The following is a 20,786-nucleotide window of genomic DNA, read 5'->3' on the forward strand; positions in this document are numbered from 1 at the left end:
CAATCAGAATCAGTTTCTTTCGTTTTTTATTGTTTTGTTAATTTCTTATGTATTTCATTGTTTGTTGACCTTTTGTTTTCTATTGTTTTTTGGCCAAAATTTGTTGTAGGCACTTTTTCAAGCTTATCTACATTAAAATTGATTAATTTCAATGATTAAAAGTTGAAATAATCTAATTTATATCAATTTAACCAAGAAACACAATTTGCATTGGATTTGCACACGATATCATGAATTTGAGCCATTTTAGGGTTGACATGCATACGCAAAACACTACGTAACTTCAGAACGGTGTATCCGGACATTGCAAATTTGGTCTCAAAATATGCGGGAGACTTCTAAGAAAAAAGTCATGAAACGACGCGGCAAAATCTTTGCGTGTTGCGGAATCGCAGCGCGAAATGTCGAGGGGATGTCAAATTAACCCCCCCCCCCCCAGTTAGAATAGGGTTAATGTAGGTGTTAGCATGTCAAATTTTTCATGAAATTGTAACTACCGTACATATAATACTAGTACAATACTAATGTTATACCTATTGATTTCATAATCTGTAAAACACAAATTTGACTACCAGTGACAATAAAAAAAGACTTGTATTTGTTTTGCGCAGAGATTTTTTGTCCTTATCCTGACTAACACTTCCAAGTTCATATGAATTTCTGATGTTATACTGCAGCATCAACGGCCTATATAAAATGAATTACTGAAAGATTGTCTAAATGCATTTGAAATGTCAAATTTAGAGGATGCAAATCTATGTGGATGATCATCGGATGTGGGTGATGATCGTCCACATTGATTTATACCCTCTGAATTTGACATTTCAAATGAATATAGTAGGCAATGTTTCAGTAAATTCTGAAGCTTTGTAAATCATGAAATTTTTGGCAACCATCCATTTGAACTTCAGGTATGAAAAGCTCCTAAGATTCAGCAAAAACAACTCAACAAATCAGAGATAAAGTTCCTTCGAATTGAGAAGTAGCACGCAGATTTGCTTGGCGTGAGACCACAAGAAGCTTGCTTTGTTTTGAGATTGTCACAATCGTGTGTTGTCGGGAAGTTTTCACAAACTCCAAGATCACCCCTCCCCATGCCAACTCCAACATGTTGCTCCCCAACGTGCATGGTGAATGCATGGCGTCTCGATGTCACCATCAGGTACCCGAGGCTGCTTTGTTTTTGTCTTGGAATATTGATTCATTTCTTGTCATGACATGAGTGTAGTAATCTTTTTGCATGACTATGTATAAATTTGTGATACTCAACTGGTCTTTTTGATGTTTTTCTTACAGTCCAAAAGGAAGACAAAATAGTATCATGACGTTTGCAATTGTTCAAACGGTCTGCTTTTGATAACTCACAGACTAATCACTCCTGTTCCCAGGCCCTCCACCCAATCCAGCAATTTACACACGCGTGCAAATTCCTCTGCCATGTGGTTTTGCCAGCCAGCTGTCGGAATGTGCTTTGAAGTTACATGGCAGCCTGGCCTGGGTGGCATGAATGGGTGTCGAGTTTCAATCAATATCTACTGTTGTTTTATTCTTGTATTTGATAATGTCGTTTCACCTGACAGAAACACGGAAATCAGGAAGGTGTAGGGAAGAGGTTTTTGTTGTGTGTTGCAATGTGTTTGTGTGTGTGTTTTCTCATTGTTTTTTCTTCTTTTTTTCCTATCGGATCGAGGCCAAGGTGGGGAAAGATCAGAGTGAAATGAGTACAAGTACACGGTGAAAGGAGTCAGGTAGAGGGGAGGTGGAATAACCAATTACCGGAAGCATTTTGGAATATTAAAATACCATTATGTCAAAAAAAAAGAAAATAAGGAGTGCTACACGTATTTTAGTGCTCCTGACAAGGCTTAAGGAGTGTGGTACTAGTCTTCCTCAAGAATGAAACCCTGATAATTGGCCTCAAATAGGCTATTTCTCTCTTTTTATCAACTGTTTATCAACTTCACTTTCTTTCTTTTTTTTGTGAAAACCTTGACATGCAAGTGATTTTTTTGCATTATTTATATTTTCTGATTTTTTTTTCTTTTCGGGCAAGTGAAATTCCTGTTCGGGCAAGTGTTTTACAATAATTTGCAAATCTGCTTGCCCGATCGGGCAAGTGATTAAAAGAAATTATGTAGCATCCTGCTGTATAGATTTAATCATTTGATGGCTTCTGAGGTGAGGTATTGCGATTGTCCTGCAACACTTCCCCAGCGGTTTTGCGTACACAAGCTGTCTATTTTATGCAAATGAGTCTTCGAGGTCATATGCTTTTGGCGAGTTAATTGCACCGTATCACCGCGCCTGTCTAAATGGGCATTGGCACTGCTCACGCACTGCACTGCCATGCAAAGTATGTGCAATGTAACCGCTGAAATGCATGAAATTCCCCGACCTCCATTTGTTCGTTCGTTTGCTTAGGCATGTAATCAGGTCATAGTCGAAGAGTATCGAAGCACACACATTTTATACTCTATGGTCATGACTTTTTGTTTTGAGATACACTTGTGTGATATTTGCTAAATCCAGTCGCAACGTGAAAAAAAGAAATACTCATTCAAAAACTTTTCATCTAATGAAACTTAGGCGCACAAAATGGAAGAACATGTTTTTGAAATGCATGTGCAACCTTATCATTATATCCTTTCCATTTTTGGTCCATCTTCCAGTTATTCTTTTGTTTGTTTGTTTGTTTTTGTTTTTTCTGGTTAGCTAATAAACATTGGTTTGTATGTTACGTATTAAACAGATTAAAGCCGAAATAATTAATGAAATCATTGCGATCTTGTTGGGTGACAATAGTGTAAAAGAAGTTGAATGACGCATGTTAATCTACTTGTTGCCGTTGTTTAGGAAAATTGAAGACGTATTACACAGTGTTTAATAGATCTGATTGTGTTCATTTTCATTTTAAACAGCATTTCACAAATGAATATTTTCATCGTCTTTCAGAATGGTCTCATATGAGGCGCAAACAGGATCACAAATTCGGTGCTGTCTTGTACCTTTCAAGAACACATGCACAAAATGCAAAGAGATCATCGGGAGAAAAATAAATAATGCATTTTCAACCCGTTCTGGCGCGTGCATCATAAAAGGATTACAGCCCAAAATAAATTCATGAAATCATCGCATTCTTGCTGTTATTTGAGGTAGAGATAGGCGCAAAAAGGATCGCGAATTCGGCCCTGTCGTGTACCTTCCAAGAACGCTTCTACAAAATGCGAAGAGATTATCGCGAGAAAATAAAGAACGTGTTTTCAACCCGTTCTGGCGCGTGCATCGTAAAAGATTACAGCCAAAATATTTTATGAAACCATCGCAATCCCGCTGATATTTGAGGTAGAGATAGGCTCAAAAAGGATCACGAATTCAGCCCTGTCATGTACCTTTCAAGAGTGCATCTGCAAAATGCGAAGAGATTATCGTGAGAAAAATGAAGAACGCATTTTCAACCTCTTCTGGCACATGCATTATAGAAGATTAGGTTCTGAAGTCAAAATAATTCATGAAATCATTGCAATCCTGCTGATATTTGAGGCAGCGATAGGCTTAAAAAGGATTACGAAATTCAGCCCTGTTGTGTACCTTTTAAGAACGCATGTACAAAATCGGAAGAGATTATAGGGAGAAAAATAAAGAACGCATTTTCAACTCCTTTCTGGCGCGTGCATCAAGAAAAATTACAGCCGAACTAGGTCATGAAATCATCATAGTCCCACTGATATTTGAGGTAGGGATAGGAGCAAAACAGATCAGGAATTCCTCACTGTCGTGTACCTTTCAAGAACGCATGTACAAAATGCGAAGAGATTATTGGGAGAAAAATAAAGAACGCACTTTGACCCCTTTCTGGCACGTGCACATAAAATATTACAGTCGAAATAATGAAATCATCGCAATCCTGATGAGCACCAAGAGTGTGAAATATGCAGCAAGTTAAATAACGCATGTTCCTCTACTTGTGCCAATGTTTAGAAAAAGTAACGTATCAATTCACAAATTATTTCTTTTTATTCTTTCTCAATATAATGATCCATTACTTTTGTAATAAACAATGCAAAGTAACAAAACTGTTGGGGGTTTACAGTAAGGGACAAAAAAACATGAAAATAAGATTACAAGGCGAATGCTTTTTTTTTGTTGACCAGTAAATTTTCTGTTTGGACCAGTAAAAAATTGAAAAACTGGGTATTTACTGGTCCAACAGAGACAGGTCGGACCGGTAGAAAAGAATGGATTAGTGTGCAGCCCTGCTATAGTATTTGTATCCATGTTGAGAGTTATTCTGTGTGTTATCACAGTATCACAATAATGTAATGATAGATGTGTTGGACAATTTTAGATGTGGGCTTTATGGAAATTAATCAGGCACATGCCATCACTGTGTAATGCAATATTCTGCAGTTAGTATTATTGTTACAATTGCTTTCATTATTATCATCACTATGTTCATAATCATCATCATCGTCATCATCATCGTCATTATCAGTATTATCATTACTGTACGTCTATGTCAACTGTCTGTAATGTTAACCTGTCGCAGGACCGGGATGCCATGATTGAGAAGCTGACATCTGACCTCCAGTCTTCTGAGTGCAACCTCAAGGAATTTGAGGAGCGCATGCACACAGAGGTCAGTATCATCATGTTTAGAATACCTTTTTCAATTCTACAAATTTCAAGGCTTGCCTGGATACATTTAACATTACCAAGACCTTAACATGCTGATTAGTGAGAATCTCCAAGCCTTGTCCAAGATGACTTTGATGTATACAGAAAAAAAAAAATCAAAACAAACAGCACTTCAGAGATTTATCGCAAGTTGGGGTACGGCACAAGGGATAAAATGAACATGATTTCTCTTCACACATGATCAGATTTTGTTTTTTATGTCTCAGCCACGAAGTAGTGCCAGAGGCATTATTTCAAAATGCCTCTACCACAAAGTGTCACCAGAGGCATTATGTTTACGAGTTGTCTGTCCATCCATCCATCCTTCCCTCTGTCCATAATCGATTTTGTGCATAACATAACTTATGAACCTTTTTGTGTATCAAAACTGAAACTTGGCACATATGTATGACTGGAACAATGTTGTGCTTATTGACATTTTCGTGCACATGCTCAAGGTCAAATTCTTAAAACTTTACTATTTTCCACATATCTCTGCAATACCTGAAGTTATATTGATAAAACTTGAAGTACATCTTACCAGGTAAAGATTCTCTGTGGAAATTTTTGGGCCATGGGTGATTTTCAGACTTTTGCATTTGAACATCTATAAATTGGTTATACTGGATACAGATTTTCAGAATTTATAGTGATTGGGATAAGGAAAAGGATGTTTGCAAAATTCACAACAAATCACAAGGGACAAGGGTGATAACATAGCAGCTTCACAAAAGAATGCATGATTCAGTGCTCAAGGAAGCAGAACAAAGTATGCATAAATTCTACATTGGGGCAATTCCAGCGCTGCAGACATTGTCAACTATTTAAAGTCCCAATATTGTTACCTTAATACAGTTGTTATTTAAGACAAGGCTAATATAAGTGTTTTTTTTTTGTGTGCATTCTTAACCATACACTACTTTGAAACAAATTTTGTAGTGTTGATGAATATGGAATAATGAGAGTCAAAAATTGTGTGTTTTTACAACAACAACAAAAAATCTCAAAATATTGCCCCCAAATGGGTTTTTTGAAGAAAATAATGCCTAAATGTACTACAATTGTATCAAAATACCACTCAATTGAAAGAACTTGACAAGTTCTAGCATTTGATACTAAATTTGTATCTATAGCTCATGTATTTTTCAAAATATTGCAGATTTATGATTTTGAGGCAAAGTAACATTTTTTGTGGAATTGCCAGTGGGTTCGATTGTTAAGCAAGTGATATTGTAATGGAATTACACTGTTCATTATAGGTGAATGTGCTATTTGTCGTCATCATTGTTCAATGTATTATGTTTGTTTTTTGTTTGTTAGAGTATTGGTTTCTCTGCTCAAGGACCACAATAAATTGCACAAATATGTACATGGCACTATTTATTTATGTACCACAAAATGTAAAATTGTATAAATCGTCTGGAATGTCCGTTTGAACTGTCCAAAGTGTTCAAATTAGCAGTTTCATCCTTGCAAAAAGAATAACTCTAAAAACTTATTTTCGCGTACAGATATTTTCGCAAATGAGGTCACAAACATTTTTGCAAGATGCTTTCGCGAATTGAAACCAACGCAATCGTAAATGCACTATTACCCTAGTGCATGACATTTTCGTGTGTTGTTAAATTCGCGATCCAACAGTGAATTGTGAAAACTAAACCCCGCGAAAATAACAGCTTATACAGTATGTGATTAATGCTTAGTGTGGATCATCCTTTAGAACTTTTAATGTATGAACTTATTTGTGTGTCCCACATTTTGGCTCAATAGCAGAGCCCTAAAGTAATGTCATAAAGATTTGAAACACTGATGGTAGATAACACCTTCCCCAGACTAACCCATATTCGCCAGTCGGGTAATGCAGTTTATAAGCTGTCGGTGTCGGAGATTATTTCATGTATGTTCACTGGACTGTGCCATCTTAAATTCAAGGTAATATCATCGACACTTATGAAAAGAAAACTATGGAAAAATAGATATCAAATGAAAGAAAAAGTAATGGTCTATATGATGTAAATCAGCGTCATGTCATGAATTATGTGACGTCGGATGATTTTAATATTCACATGTGATTTACAAACTTATGAGTAATCATATCTCTTATTCAAAGGAAACCAATAATGAAAAATATCCATAGCCTTTATACAGAAAAACAATTTATCAATTTTGAAATCTTCATAATGTAAGCTTTCCGATGTTATATAACTCATGAAGTAAAATGCTTACAAATATGAAGAAATTTCAAATAAAAACTTATAGATATGCACTTTGCGGACTTGTGTGGTCTATAAACTCATAAACTCTATGGATGGGAATACGGTAAAGGGGGCCTATGTAGTGTTTGATCTTACATAGATACCAATCCAAATGAAAATATCAGTGACAGGAAGTGAAACAAAGGACTGTGGGAAATCAGGTCAGAGTTCACAGGCTATAATACGCTGTATAAATGACGTCATCGTCCAAGCCATATTTGCTACGGATTAAAAAATTGTGTTTGTGTTTTCTGAGCAGGGCAATTCCGCGAAAAATGTTACCTTTCCTAAAAATCATAAATCTGCAATAATTTGAAAAATATATGAGCTACAGAGACAAATTTAGTATCAAATGCTAGAACTTGTCTAGTTCTTTCATTTGAGTGGTATTTTGATATAATTAAAGTGTATTTAGGCATTCTTTTCTTCAAAAAACCCATGTGGGGGCAAAATTTTAGATAATTTTGGTAAAAACACACAATCTTTGACTCTCATTATTCCATATTCAGAAACAATTCAGCATTGTTTCAAAGTAGTTCATGGTTAAGAATGAACCAAAAAACACTAATATTAGCCTTGTCTGAGATATGGACTGTGTTAAAGTATGAATATTGGGACTTTAAAAAGTGGACAAAGTTGTAATGTCCGTAACGCTAAAAATGTAATGTCCGTAACGCTACATTTGTGAACCTGTAGAGTAAATGCTGAATGTGTTGCACACCATTATCGATCTACAACTTAAACAGGACCAGAGCACTCATTTCAGAAGAAAATTCCTTTTACTTAATGCTCTGATTCACAAATTTCTCAACATATCCACATGGAGGTAAATAATCGTGTCCAAAAAATGTAATGTCCGTAACGTCAAACGTTTAGTGTAATATTTTCCAAATGATTTATATTAACTGATCAAAACTCGGACTGTTGACATTTCAGGATGACTGGGTTAGAATAAACCATGAATGGATTAAGAATGATTATGTTGAGTTGTTGAAATAAGCCCACAAAGTCACCAAAAATTCTCTAAATGTAATGTCCGTAACGCTGGAATTGCCCAGCAGTCATAAAAGCTATGAGACATTCTCTGTCCCTACTTGATATCACAATGTTTGCACCGCACGATTGCCAATTTTCTTCCATGATAATGGTAGTGAAGAGTACGTTGAAACTTGACAATGTATGAAACATTGCCATCTACCTTTTGCCAGTGCCTTTGTTTCAGGATAGACTTGATGAAAGTTTGTCTATAAAGTGCACCATGGTATTTGTTTACTTAGAAACAATTGTTGGAACAAGAGCACAGGAAGGTTGTTGCAGAACTGACAGCAAAAGTGGCTTACAAGACAGAGCAGATGGAAGAGACAACATCTCTCAGGAAGATGCTAGATGATGCCCAGACCAAGCTGGAGGTAAATATGTCATCATCCAGGTACTCAAGATTGATATAAGTTACAATGCAAGTTTATAGTTGCTTATTGTGACTTGAATAATGCCTGCAGTGGTAAATGTTTAGTGGCTTTTAAGCTCAAATCATATTTGAATACATTGCATGAGAAGTATAGTGCAATTCCCTTTTAACTGAAGAGCACAAATTTATGATGAGTGCCAATGGACATTTTGATTCTCATTGCTCTAACTGCAGGCAGATGAAACTTCTTTGATATTTGGATGCCACAATTTGCCACAGATTCCTGTAATAAGCAGCCCACATCACATCTGTTCAGGAGAAATTACAACAAATAATCAACAAAGAAACAATTGAGAAGCAATTGCATAGACCTTTACTGCAGATAATATAAATCTGATTATGGTAATTTTGCTACAGCTATATCAAGTAATCCCTAAATGTAAATACCAACAAACATCAACTCTGAAAATTAAAACTACTGCAGGGCTGCAGTATCATGATTGCATTGTTTATAGTACACAAAGACAACATTGCCAAGTCAACAATTCTTACTTGAATCAGCCAATGACAGAAAAGTAACCTCGTATGTCCTAGAAAAGCATGTTTCAGTCAATAATAGGAACAGTACAAAAGTTAATTTTTGCACATTGGGTTGTAAATTACAATGTACCTTTTGATGAGACTTTCACCTGCAATCTTCATCAGATCTTAATGCAGGAACAAAGTTCTCCTCGAAGTCGACATAGCTGGTGCTCAATGAGAGTGTGAGAGAATGTCATTGCGTATTGAAAAGAGTGTGTATTGCCCCAGGTCCCGATTTTATTATTTTCCCATGCTCCTCACTAATATACATGGCCTCCCTTATCCATCTTGTGGGTTAGGTTGAATAGCTGAATGCCAATTTGTGCATAAAGTAAGTGGACTCCTTTCTTTTTCCTCTTTTGAAGTAGGATGATCCGATACCTTCAACTTCCTCTTGGTGTTCTTTCTTACTTTTCCTTAATTTTCTGGCTGTCTCTCTGATATAAGAACTATAACAGCCACCCAGTCGAATTCAGTACACCCTGTTTGTTCATCAATAGAGCTCTTGTCTTTAGGATGTACAAAAAATTTCAGAGTTTAGTAGGTGGTTCCATGGCCTTGAAAACTCTTTGCAGTGCCTCTGAAATCCTATCTACATACGGAATGGTAGCCAGTGATCTCTTCTGGTAGGGTTGTTGGTTATGATGTGTTTTCTTTGGTCTGATGTTTCCTCCTTTCTTGGTGTGAAATTCTCTTCAAAGACCGTGTTGGGTATCCAAATATTTTAAGTAACACTGGATGTAGTCTTCGCTGCCTTCACATCTTCCTCCTTGGTAGTGATGGCATGTGTTCTGTACATCAAGGCATGGATAACACTTAACTTCTGGTGGAGAAGGTAGTGTGACCAGAAGTTATTGATTGACCTCGGTGGGTCTTCTTCTGGTAAACAACCTTCTTAGTTTTGACATCCCTTTTTCTTGATGATTCTGGTGTCCAAAAACGGGATGGAGTTCTCAACTTCCAGTTCATGAGTGAATTGATGCTGCCTGTGTTAATTGCTTGGTCCAAGCATGCTTTGAGATTGTTCACACTATCCTTCTTGCCGATCACGAAAATGTCATTGACACAGCGTTTCCACAATCTAGGTTTGATGTTGTCTTGTGCTGTATCGATAGCTTTTTGTTTCAGGTGTTCCAGATGTTGGCAACTATGAGAGACACAGGACTGCCCATGGCTGCTCTGAAATTTGATGATAGATCCTACTATCAAAGAGAAGTTGGTAGCTGTGGACAGAATTTTACTTAACTTGGTAGATATCATCCCTGGGGTGATAGAATCTTAATTTGTTTTAATGGGCACCATGCCTCCTCCCTGTCCTTGAAAACCCTTTGATGGATTTTGACCAAACTTGGTAGGTAGCATGTCTATGGTGATAGGATTATATTTTATTGAAATGGGCACCATGGGCTGAAAATCCTCTAAATTAAGGAATCTCTAACCAAAAATGATAATGATAAATAAATAAATAAATGAAAAAACTATTCTCTAGTCACTGTGGTGACTGCAGTTTAAGGTTTGTTCATGATGGATCTTTGTTGCCTCCCTCTCCATTTTAAGGCTGTGGGGGGGGGGGGGGGGACCAAATAGAGGTCCGACTTTCACATTTTCAGCTTCTTGAAAATCCCATTATAGATTTTCACTAAACTTGGCAGGTAGCATCCCTCTGGTGATAGGATCTCAATTTGTGCAAATGGGCACCCTGCTGCAGGTCTCCCAATGCTCCCCAAGTTTGATATAATCTTCTTGGGCAATGATTTTAAGAATAAGTGGAAGGTGAACTTGTGGTACTCAGGCGAGCACAAGACCCCCCCCCCCCCCCCCCCCCCCCCCGGGTTTTTTGCTTATATACTCTTTGAAGATGAAATGAGCATATTGCTACCAAGGAGTATGCTCATACTAGCAGGAGCATCTTTGTGATTACCCTCAATTACATTGCCAATGATCAATCTTTTTTTCTCTCTCTCTCTCTCTTAGGACTACGATAAAGAAGCAGAAGCCCTAAGGAACAAAGTGAATCAATATGAAACACAAGTAAGTTCAACAAGGGTTAGTCTAAATGCAGTATTGTATCAGTACAATCACTCCCATCCATTCAGCAAGTTGTACATCAGTTATTGCAAAGCAACCATGGTACTTAATGACATCTGTACGATTGTAGGTTGTACCCAACCAATATGACTTTGGGATTTAATTCCCATGAATTTGGATGCGAGCACAGCAGTTACAGATGTTTTTACCATATAAAAATTTGTTATGTATTTGTGGAAAAAAATGTAATGCTGGTATTATTCACCTAAAAGTTTGCCGAAAATTATATAAAACAAGGAGTGCATCAGCCATCATAGCACAAGAGCTCAATGTTCAAGCAATTTAAAAAATGTACACATGAGGCTAAACTAAATGTCAGCGTGTTATTGTAAACGAATGAATATATGTGAAAAATCTTCCCTACATATGTGCATCTGAAAATGTAAGGTGGTGTGTGTACATTTGCTGGGGAAAATCTGTTTGCCCTACATTATCCATTAGAAAGATTATATCCTCAAGTGATTTATACTGCTAATCTTGCTTAATTTGTGGTGGAAGGCTGAAGATACATCGCGTCACAGCAAGCTATTCCAGGACATGATGAGAAAGCTTGAAGAGGAAACAAAAGTCAGAAATGTAAGTCTAGTAATCATCCACATTTCCTCAATCACTGAATTCCATAGATATCCTCATACAAATAACTCAATGGCACACAGGTGTGAATTTCATTTTATTTTATTTCTTTGTTGGGTTAAAGAATCATCAACTTGTATTGTGAGCTGTTGTCTTCATTTGTGTTGCATTTTTTGTTTGTGTATTTCAGAAGATATCTGCAAACAGTTTAAAAGTAAAGAAAAGACACTGTTCTTGTGAACATGAACACTTGAAGAGTTTGTTTGCAAAAACCGATAAGTCCATTTTTGAAGATTTTGAAGTACCGTCTCTGTCATAAAGTACAAAATAATACCTTTTAAATGATATATTGGTCACTACATATAAAGGTACATTTTTTAAGTTATGGTCAAAAGAAGCAAAAAATTTCTTATTATTCTCTTTATTTTTCTTGACCTTTAATCGCAAATATCTCCATTTGGCAAATATGGACTTATCGGTTTTTGCGAACAAACACTTCACTTGTAGCTGTATTTTGTGAAATATTTACACTTGCACTTAATTGTGTTTGCAAACAAACAAAAAAAGTGCAAAACAAAGCATGGCTGATTTCTAACCAATGGTTCTTTGTACTCAAACCATATTGCAGGTTTAAATCGTCATTCAGTTGTTGAGACTTGATATGGCTGCAGGATTGAAGTATTTTGCTTGTCTGATCATGAACTTTTTATGGTTGGTGTTAACAGGAAAAGGAAGCCAGGATCACAGAGCTAGAGCAAGAGCTTACAAAGTCTCAAGAAGTGCTGAAGAGAATGGAAGATGCTCACTCAAAAGAGGTGAGAGATTGCTTGTCTCTAATGAAAGGAGAAATTAGCTGTAGAATTGAGAGCTCTTATAAAGGGAAACCCTTAAACAAACCTGTAGATCAATGGAAATTATGTGAGATTTGTGAATAGCTAGTAGTAACCCCAATGGAACCCTATGGAATGCTTAACCTATGAGGCAAAGCTGAGTGAGTTTAGGCTAAATTCCATGGTTGCTGCATGCACACCATTCCTACTGACGCATGAAAAGTAATGTGTGTCATCTGTTTATAAAATGGGGGACAATTTTCTTGCCAGAAATTTACTGGATGCATTTCCTTTTTTCTTGCCTTGGACGAAAACCATGCATCCGGTACTTCAAAACCATGCATCCAGTAATTGCAGGATGCATGGTTTTCTAGCCAATAGGTGTCTCTTACTGAGTGCACGAACCTTTGCTACAAGTGCATGATAACATGTTTACAGTGGCTGTCTTCAATGTGAGGCAGAGTGCGGCCAGTAAAAATCAACACACAGCTCTCGACCAATTACATCATAGAATTTTCGCTACCCATTCTATAAACACCATTACATGATTAGGACAACTCAGAGGTACAGTCTGTGTCATGATTGAGCAGTGCTCCCAAGTAGAGTGTATTAATACCTGGGGTGAATTTTTATATTGGGACATACAAAATTATTCACAAGATTGCATATACACTACATCTGTGTGAGAATCAGTGCCCGAAATCAGTGCACCAAAGACACAAAGTACTGTTTTGTTTTGTTTTGTTTTTCTGATCAAGATTTGCATGAAAGTTGTAATTTGTGCAGATACTTATACACAGGAAAGATTAAGACTTGTTCACTGCAGTTGTGGGTATAACCCCAATGCTGCCCTCTTCTGAAAGTTGTAGCCATTTCATCTTTGTCTTGAAAATGCATGATATTATATGGCAGAAATCATAACTAGAGCCACAGAATTTAGAGTTACATAAAGTCTGTATTTGGGTCTTTGCATGAGGCTGTAAAGATCAAGCATAATCTTCTCTCCGTCCAATGGCACAGATAAATGTAGATTGTGTAGAAACACCTGGAGGTGAGGATTAATGATTGTTTATAGGGCCCCTGGATGATAGTTTAAAGTTAGTAGGTGACATGCTACCAAGGATCTTAATGGAAGTTGAAGATTTACAGGCAAGGAAATGGGAGATCATTACCTCACCTAATTTGCACACTGCAAAACCAGAAGTGTTTGCATGCATGAAATTTTTGCGCATTTTGCGAGGAACCAAGATGCGCCAAATTAAAATGCACGCAGAAGTTCTTGTCTACACTATATGCATTGAATGCTAGTGGCAATTCGCTAACAGTCAGTCCGCAGCGCGAGCTAAAACGCACGTATTTATTCAAGTCATGCACGGCTGAGCAGTGCTTGCATATTAATGAGCAGATACATGGTCATGAATAAATCCGTGTAGAACGAGTATTTCTTGTCAGTTTTCGACACTTTTAGCATCGACTGAAAGAGAAAGCATCAACAAATATGCTCATGGGCAATTCCACGCCAAAGTGGACATGACATCTAAAATTTCAAATTCATATTTCCCCCGCAATTTTGGTATCAAATGAAAGCTTAAAATTTGAATTTTACGGATTTGAGTAAAACTGTTTAGTTTTATAACATATTCGGGGTCAATTTTTCAATTGTTTAACTAACCTTATTAATTTTCGAAAACGCATAGATTATAATACAAATGTAGCATGGCTTGTATTCAATATTTGAGAAATAAATGTTATGAATTGTTATATTTAGAACTTAGTAAATATGAAAGAAACAGTTCATTTAATATTTTTACGGTTTCCATGATTTGTTACGCTTCAGTGACTTCCTAAAGGTGACCTTGTATTTTGTCCTTCCGTTACCACAAAAAGAGGTCTTTTTAATATTTCATCAAAAATAGTAATATAAAAACCATAAAATTTTCAGTGCAAAGCAAGTTTAGGTAGGCCTTTAACTTGGCACCCATCTATCCACGAAACCCCTCCTCTTTCAATAATTTTGAATAAATTAAAAATGTCCTTCCGTTACCGAAGCTGGTAACGGAAGGACAAAGTTGTGGTAACGGAAGGACTTAGAGTCTGTTTTTAGCTATTTACTGTCCCTGAGATGAGAACACAAATGTGTCAGAACCTACTCTAAGTACCCTTGACTAAATTCAAATAACAAATGAAGCCACACCTCTTTCCTGAATGCAGGTCAACCCAAGATTGGCTCAATTTTGTAATTTTGTGTACAAACCCTATGGGAAATAGTGCTCTTTCATAAAACTCATAAACATCTGATAATTTTTTTCTTTCGATCTCTTTGATTACTTGACTTTTGCCTAACTATGGTTAAAAAGTGGTCTGTGACAATTTTCTTTGGAAAAAAACAAACAACAAAAGGAAAAAACAAAGAAATGCAAAAGAAATTCAAGAAACAATAAAACATAAAAGAATTGAGATTGATTTTGCAATTTTTTATCACTACATTTGTTTAATACCTCAAAATGAAGATCCACACCAAAAAATGTCCTTAAATTGTTTTACATTAGTATTCTATGGGCTAAAATGTAATTTATTGAATAAATTTGCATAATCAATTCATATAATTAGGAATTAGCAGTATTTTGAACAATCTAACTATGGTCTCATGTAGATTACTCTCCAGGATGATGTGTGCAGATTTTAATAATGATTTATTTATGCAAACAGTGTAAGAGATCGGGGGGGGGGGGGGGGGGGGGGGGCTGGGGATAAGCCCCCAAGATCCCCCCCCCCCCCCCTCACTGTGAAATGGGTCCATAAGATTATTTGGGGGATTAAGCAAAAGAAAGAAAAAATATCACATTGGACTACAAGGATTAACATTAAAGTTGGAAATAACATCCTTCATCACTGTATGCACACAAAGCTCTTTGTCCTTCCGTTACCACACATTAATGAAAACAATGTGCTGTAATTAAAAAAACAGTTGACATGTTTCAAAGTTGAATACATAAAAGTAAAGCTAAAACTATTTGGATCAAACTGTGTACCTGCCACATATGAAAAAATTATTAACCTTAGAGAGGTTTAATAAAAACTAACCATAAACCATCTTCCCCATACACTTTACACAGACAATCTGCATGTCCTTCCGTTACCGTCCTTCCGTTACCAAACACACATGGACATTATGTGGTCTAATTAAAAAATAAGTAAACATATTTGAAAGTCAAATATATTCCATTATAGCTAAAACTATGGCAATTAAACTGTATACCAATAAATTAAAAAAGCTCCATAAACTTCACAGAGTTTTGATAAAAACTAATTTGCCTGAAAACCCATGTCCATTTTGATGTCCTTGCGTTACCGACCTCATTTACAATGTGTATATGCATATTTCATTACTCTTTAGCAGGTGTGATAAAAATTTTGGTGGAAATTATAGTCTTTGGCTCTGGTAATACATCTCTATAGTTTGAAATGCTGTATCCATCAAACTTTTCTTAGAGAACTTTTTTAAACTGAAAATTCTGTCTGAATGTCCTTCCGTTACTGTGGAATTGCCCTCATGATAAAAATAAAACGGAAAAGAAGAATATAGAATATCAAAATCTCTCTCGAAGTTCGGTATTGTATTCAAAAATATTCCTTCACGTTTGACGCCAAAAACTAACCTGAAATCTTCCATGCCCCTCTAAAATATGGTGAAGACTATGTCCGCTAAATTATATTTTATCACATTAAGGGCACATTTTCTCATTTCTATTTCAATACCAGTCAGGAACTAGCAGAATTCAGAGAAATGTCTAGCGTCGAGTTTAAAAAGATTACCCTCGCGTTCGCACCGGAATTCCGGGTCTGTGATTGGTCGAAATCTGTCGCAAGACGCGGCGTGTCGCATTGCGTAGTATCCATCGGCTGCTGACTCAATGCTGTCGGCTACGAGCTTTGAGGTTTAATTAAATGAAATGTGGCTTTAAGTCCTGTTGTATTCAATACACACATGGATACATGTAAAATCAATTCTGGTTCATGGGGCAAGGTAAAGTGCCCTCAAAGGATTTACTTCTAAAAAATAATTGTTCAGGACTAATACATGTTCATACTTTGTACTGGGTGTTACAAAAAACATTTCCCACTTTTGGTTCTTAAAGGGGACCTCCGGATGATTTTCAGACTTTTACACCTGAACAACTATAAATTAGTTAAACCGAGTGCAGAGTTTCTGAATTTATAGTGATTGGGATGAGGAATGAGAATGTTTCCGAAATTTATAACAAATTGTAATGAACAAGGATGATGACATGGCAGCCTCACCATAAGAATGCATGAGTTGAGGCTCAAGGAAGCAGAACAAAAGAATAAGGCATGCATAGATTCTTCACAGGTGAACTTGTTAAGCGGGTGGTATTGTAATGGAATTACACTGCTACATTTCTGAAATATGTGAGGCTCTGATGTCATCAACACTGTTCAGTGTAATTTGTTTAAGATTTTCATTTTATTGGTTTCTCTGCTCAAGGGCAACAATAAATTCCACAAATCTACATATGGAGCTGTTGATTTATGTACTAGGTGATGTGAAATTATGAAAATTGTCCGGAATGCCCCTTTAATAGTTCAAAAACTATGTATCAGATAAAAGTGTCTGATATGAGTAATAGCTGAATAGTGTACAATTGAGTTGGAGGTAATTTGAAAATGAAAGCCTATATTAGTTTCATGAAATCCATGATTTATTTCAATGTTAGGTTCTAGATTTTGATCGAATTTTAACTATCTGTACAAAACTTTGATTGATGTGTATGTGAGTGTGCACTTACAATGACCCTGAACAATGGACCTGGCTACCACCTGTTCCGAGCTCTGCTGCAAGGCACATGAATGCTTTATCAATTATTCATGTGGATTGCCCTGAGCACTGCTAGTCTGAATTCTTGACACAGGGTGAAATGCATGCACATGAAAGAAGTAATAGCACATGTTTCCATGTGCTTGCACACACCACATTTCAGAATGAATAAAGACTAGCTGCAATAGTGGAATTCCTCATGAAGCATTCCAATCCTGGTCATTGTCCACGACCATTGTCTGGGTATCAACAATACACTCCTATACACACCAATAACCCCTGTGAGAAGTAAAAGTTTAGTACAGAGGGTTGAAAATAGAGCAAAATCTGAAACCTAACTTAAAAATCAATGTTGAATTTAACAAAACTGAATCATGCATTCATTTTCAAATTACCTCCAACAAAATTGTACACTATTCAGCTATTGCTCATATCAATGTTATTGTTATCTGATATATAGTTTTTGAACAATTAAGGATCAAAAGTGGGAAATGTTTTTTGTAACACCCAGTACATTGAATATGATTCACTCTTCCAAAAAATGGGAAACAAGAATCACATGGAACATTAACTGAAAGACGACATACACACACATGCACATGTGCAAGATGTAATATAATATCTATACAAAACAATTGCATGACAATGCATACCTTCGAAATAATGACACACACTCGCGACTTGCACAGGTGTAGTCTCATTTTACGACGTCACATCGCTCTCCTCACGCGTGTTCATTCACTACCCCACTTCCGGTAAGAAAACATAATTTGCCCTGCTTTCAACAGGAAAATTCACAACCGTAAAAATGGTGCCCCTCTTCGTTTTTTAATTGATCATACTCGCTCAAGTTTCACGATTGTGAAATCGAAGAAATTACGGAGATCTATTTTCAATACCAGTCAGGAACTAGCAAAACATCAAACTATGATCTAAAAGCTTCTTAAACACTGGCAAAATAATTGTTTACTTTGATGCTAAAATGGACTACTATATTGAGATCAAAAATAGGGAAATTAGGTATCAAATTAATGAGCATAATCAGCTCTATAACTTACCCAACCATCCTGGGTCAAACAATGCACTGCGAAAGCTATGAAAGCTGTTGTTGCGACCTCTGCAAAAACTCTCGCAAAGTATCGCGAAATCTCGTTAGTCTCAAGGGCACAAACTGCGCAAACGTGATTCTGAAGAAAATTGTCGTTCGTGCCTCATTATCGCACGCGCTGCGGACTGACTGCTAAAATTTCATGCCTTGAACATTTCTGGTTTTACAGTATTCATCATGATAAGACTGATATAAACTTTTCAAGAAAACGTGTGAAATTGAATTCCCTAATTGTTTTTTCTTCTCATGTGCAATTTTAACAAAACACATCTACCTTTGATTTACGCAGATAACATCAAATTAGACATGAATTTAAGTTTGATTAAGCAGTCGTCAGATATTAGGAAATATACAGTGTACATGCAACAAATAGGATAGCTTGTTTTCATTGATAGCCTAGAGTTATAATGAAATTTGATATCTGTTGGAATTTTCTATCAACTGAAAAGAATTTGACATGCCATAACAACTACCATTAAAACGTTTCTGGGTTGCAGTGTTTGTTTAGGCGTGACAGATTTAATATAGCGAGCGTTCGGCCGCGTGGGGAATGCTCGCGTTCCTCCTTTTGTTAGGGGACGCCCCTATTCCTCCTGCGTGCAGAATGGGGGGTTTAATCCCTCTATTCATCAGCCTAATGAGGGCGTTCCTTGGACGCAACAGAACGGGCTTGCTCACAAGTCGCATTCATGGCGTTCCTCTCCGCTTTAGGAACGCAAGGATTATCCCAACCACGTGCTTTCCGCGCACGGCTTCACCTTTGAAAAGAACAATTTGCGCCGGCAAGTGCACAATTCACGGTGGACGCCAGAATTCCACATCGTTCTTGCAAGTTAAAATAAATCGCGTGGCAAAAACGAGTGAGAGAAATCGCGCACTTCAGACAGTTAAACGATTGCGACTCCACATGCTCGCATACGCTACGGAGTAACATTGCACGAGTTCGCAAAATTCTCACGACTCGCAGTTTCCAAGCGTCATGAACAGGATTGGTATTCCAAAAGTTTTGCCAAAGTTTTGCGATTATTCACAAGCAATAATTCACAAGCGAGAAGTTGCATTCTGGTTTACTTTTCGATGACATTAGTCAAGGCTCGACACTTACGGGGCCACCAAAAATGCGCGTCGGGCCACCGAAATTTCAGAAATGAAGATTTTGGTACGATCGGGCCACCAAAAAAGTCGGATGTTTGCCTTTACTTTCGAAAATGAACAGCGGTAACAATCGGCTCCGTAAGATGCTAAAATAGATGTCAGATGTTTACTCTTAATTTTGGAAATGAATAACGGTAATATTCGACTCCGTATGATACTAAAATAAATGTCGGATGTTTGCTTACACTTTGGGAAATTAATAACGGTAAGAGTCAGCTCCGTACGGTGCTAAAATTAATGTCAGATAATTGATTTTGCCTTCGGAAATGAATAAGGATAACATTCGGCTCCGGAAGATGGTGAAATAATTGTCGAATGTTTGCTTTGACGTTCAGAAATGAATAATAATGATATTCAACTCTGTATGATGATAAAATAAATTTCTGATGTTTGCTTTTATGTTCGAAAGTAAATAGCAATAACATTCAGCTCCGGAAGATGCTAAAATAAATGTCGAATGTTTCCTTTGACGTTCGGAAATGAATCAGAGTAATATTCAATTCCGCATGGTGATTAAATAAATGTCGGATATTTGCTTTACTTTCGAAAGTAAATAGCAATCACATTCGGCTCCAGAAGATGCCAGAATAAATGTCAGATAATTGCTTTTACTTTTGGAAGTGAATAGCAGTAACATTCTGCTCAATACCATGCTAAAACAAATGTCGGATTTGTTGTTCCACACTGCTCGATTGATAAAAGAAAAAAAACTGTTACGATTCGCTAAAGTTTGTTATTATGCTGAAGGTTCGCTTTTCTTTTTTATATAAGTTTCGAAATTTCGGACGTTATATAGCTGATACGAAAACGAAGTTTCTTACCACGAATATGATAATTTCTTTACAGATAAACGACCCACTTTTTTTCCATTTTCGGATGAATGAACCATCTGAATATTTTTTTTTCCCGGAATGATGAATATCGTGCAAAGAAGTAAACGATGTCACGTTCAGAAATAAACCCATATATTCCCGTCACAGGAAAAGATTCGGCGTTTTTAATTTTCTTTTAGCCAAAAATGACATAAGTTTCGTACCATGCACGTAATTCATTCTCACATTTACGAACCTTCGGAATAATGCCACAAATGGTATTAACGAGCCCTAATACAATTTTGGATTAACACATTACATAAGGCATATCAAATTTGCGTGTTTTGCGGGTTCAGCAAAAAGAACCATCGGATTTACGAACCTTATTCTTCTTTCGGAATAATGAACATAAGGCAAAGGAAATAACGATGCCATAATAGGAATTCAAATTATTTTCTTGCCTC

General features: G+C 36.7%; 1 protein-coding gene across 5 annotated transcripts in view; it reads left to right on the forward strand.

The window, feature by feature from the left end:
- Window positions 1–20,786, forward strand: part of LOC139711016 (uncharacterized) — a 239,463-nt gene that overhangs the window by 106,847 nt on the left and 111,830 nt on the right. For all 5 annotated transcript variants that reach the window (XM_071622933.1, XM_071622938.1, XM_071622937.1 and 2 more), the window contains exons 14-18: window positions 4,547–4,636; window positions 8,207–8,338; window positions 10,894–10,950; window positions 11,506–11,583; window positions 12,306–12,395. In XM_071622933.1, coding sequence (XP_071479034.1) covers window positions 4,547–4,636; window positions 8,207–8,338; window positions 10,894–10,950; window positions 11,506–11,583; window positions 12,306–12,395 — 447 coding nt within the window. The remainder of the gene's footprint in view (window positions 1–4,546; window positions 4,637–8,206; window positions 8,339–10,893; window positions 10,951–11,505; window positions 11,584–12,305; window positions 12,396–20,786) is intronic.

The sequence above is a fragment of the Diadema antillarum genome, unplaced genomic scaffold (genome assembly GCF_040938485.1).
Source record: "Diadema antillarum isolate AM-2024a unplaced genomic scaffold, OU_Dant_1.0 seq00001602_RagTag, whole genome shotgun sequence".
Taxonomy (NCBI): domain Eukaryota; kingdom Metazoa; phylum Echinodermata; class Echinoidea; order Diadematoida; family Diadematidae; genus Diadema; species Diadema antillarum.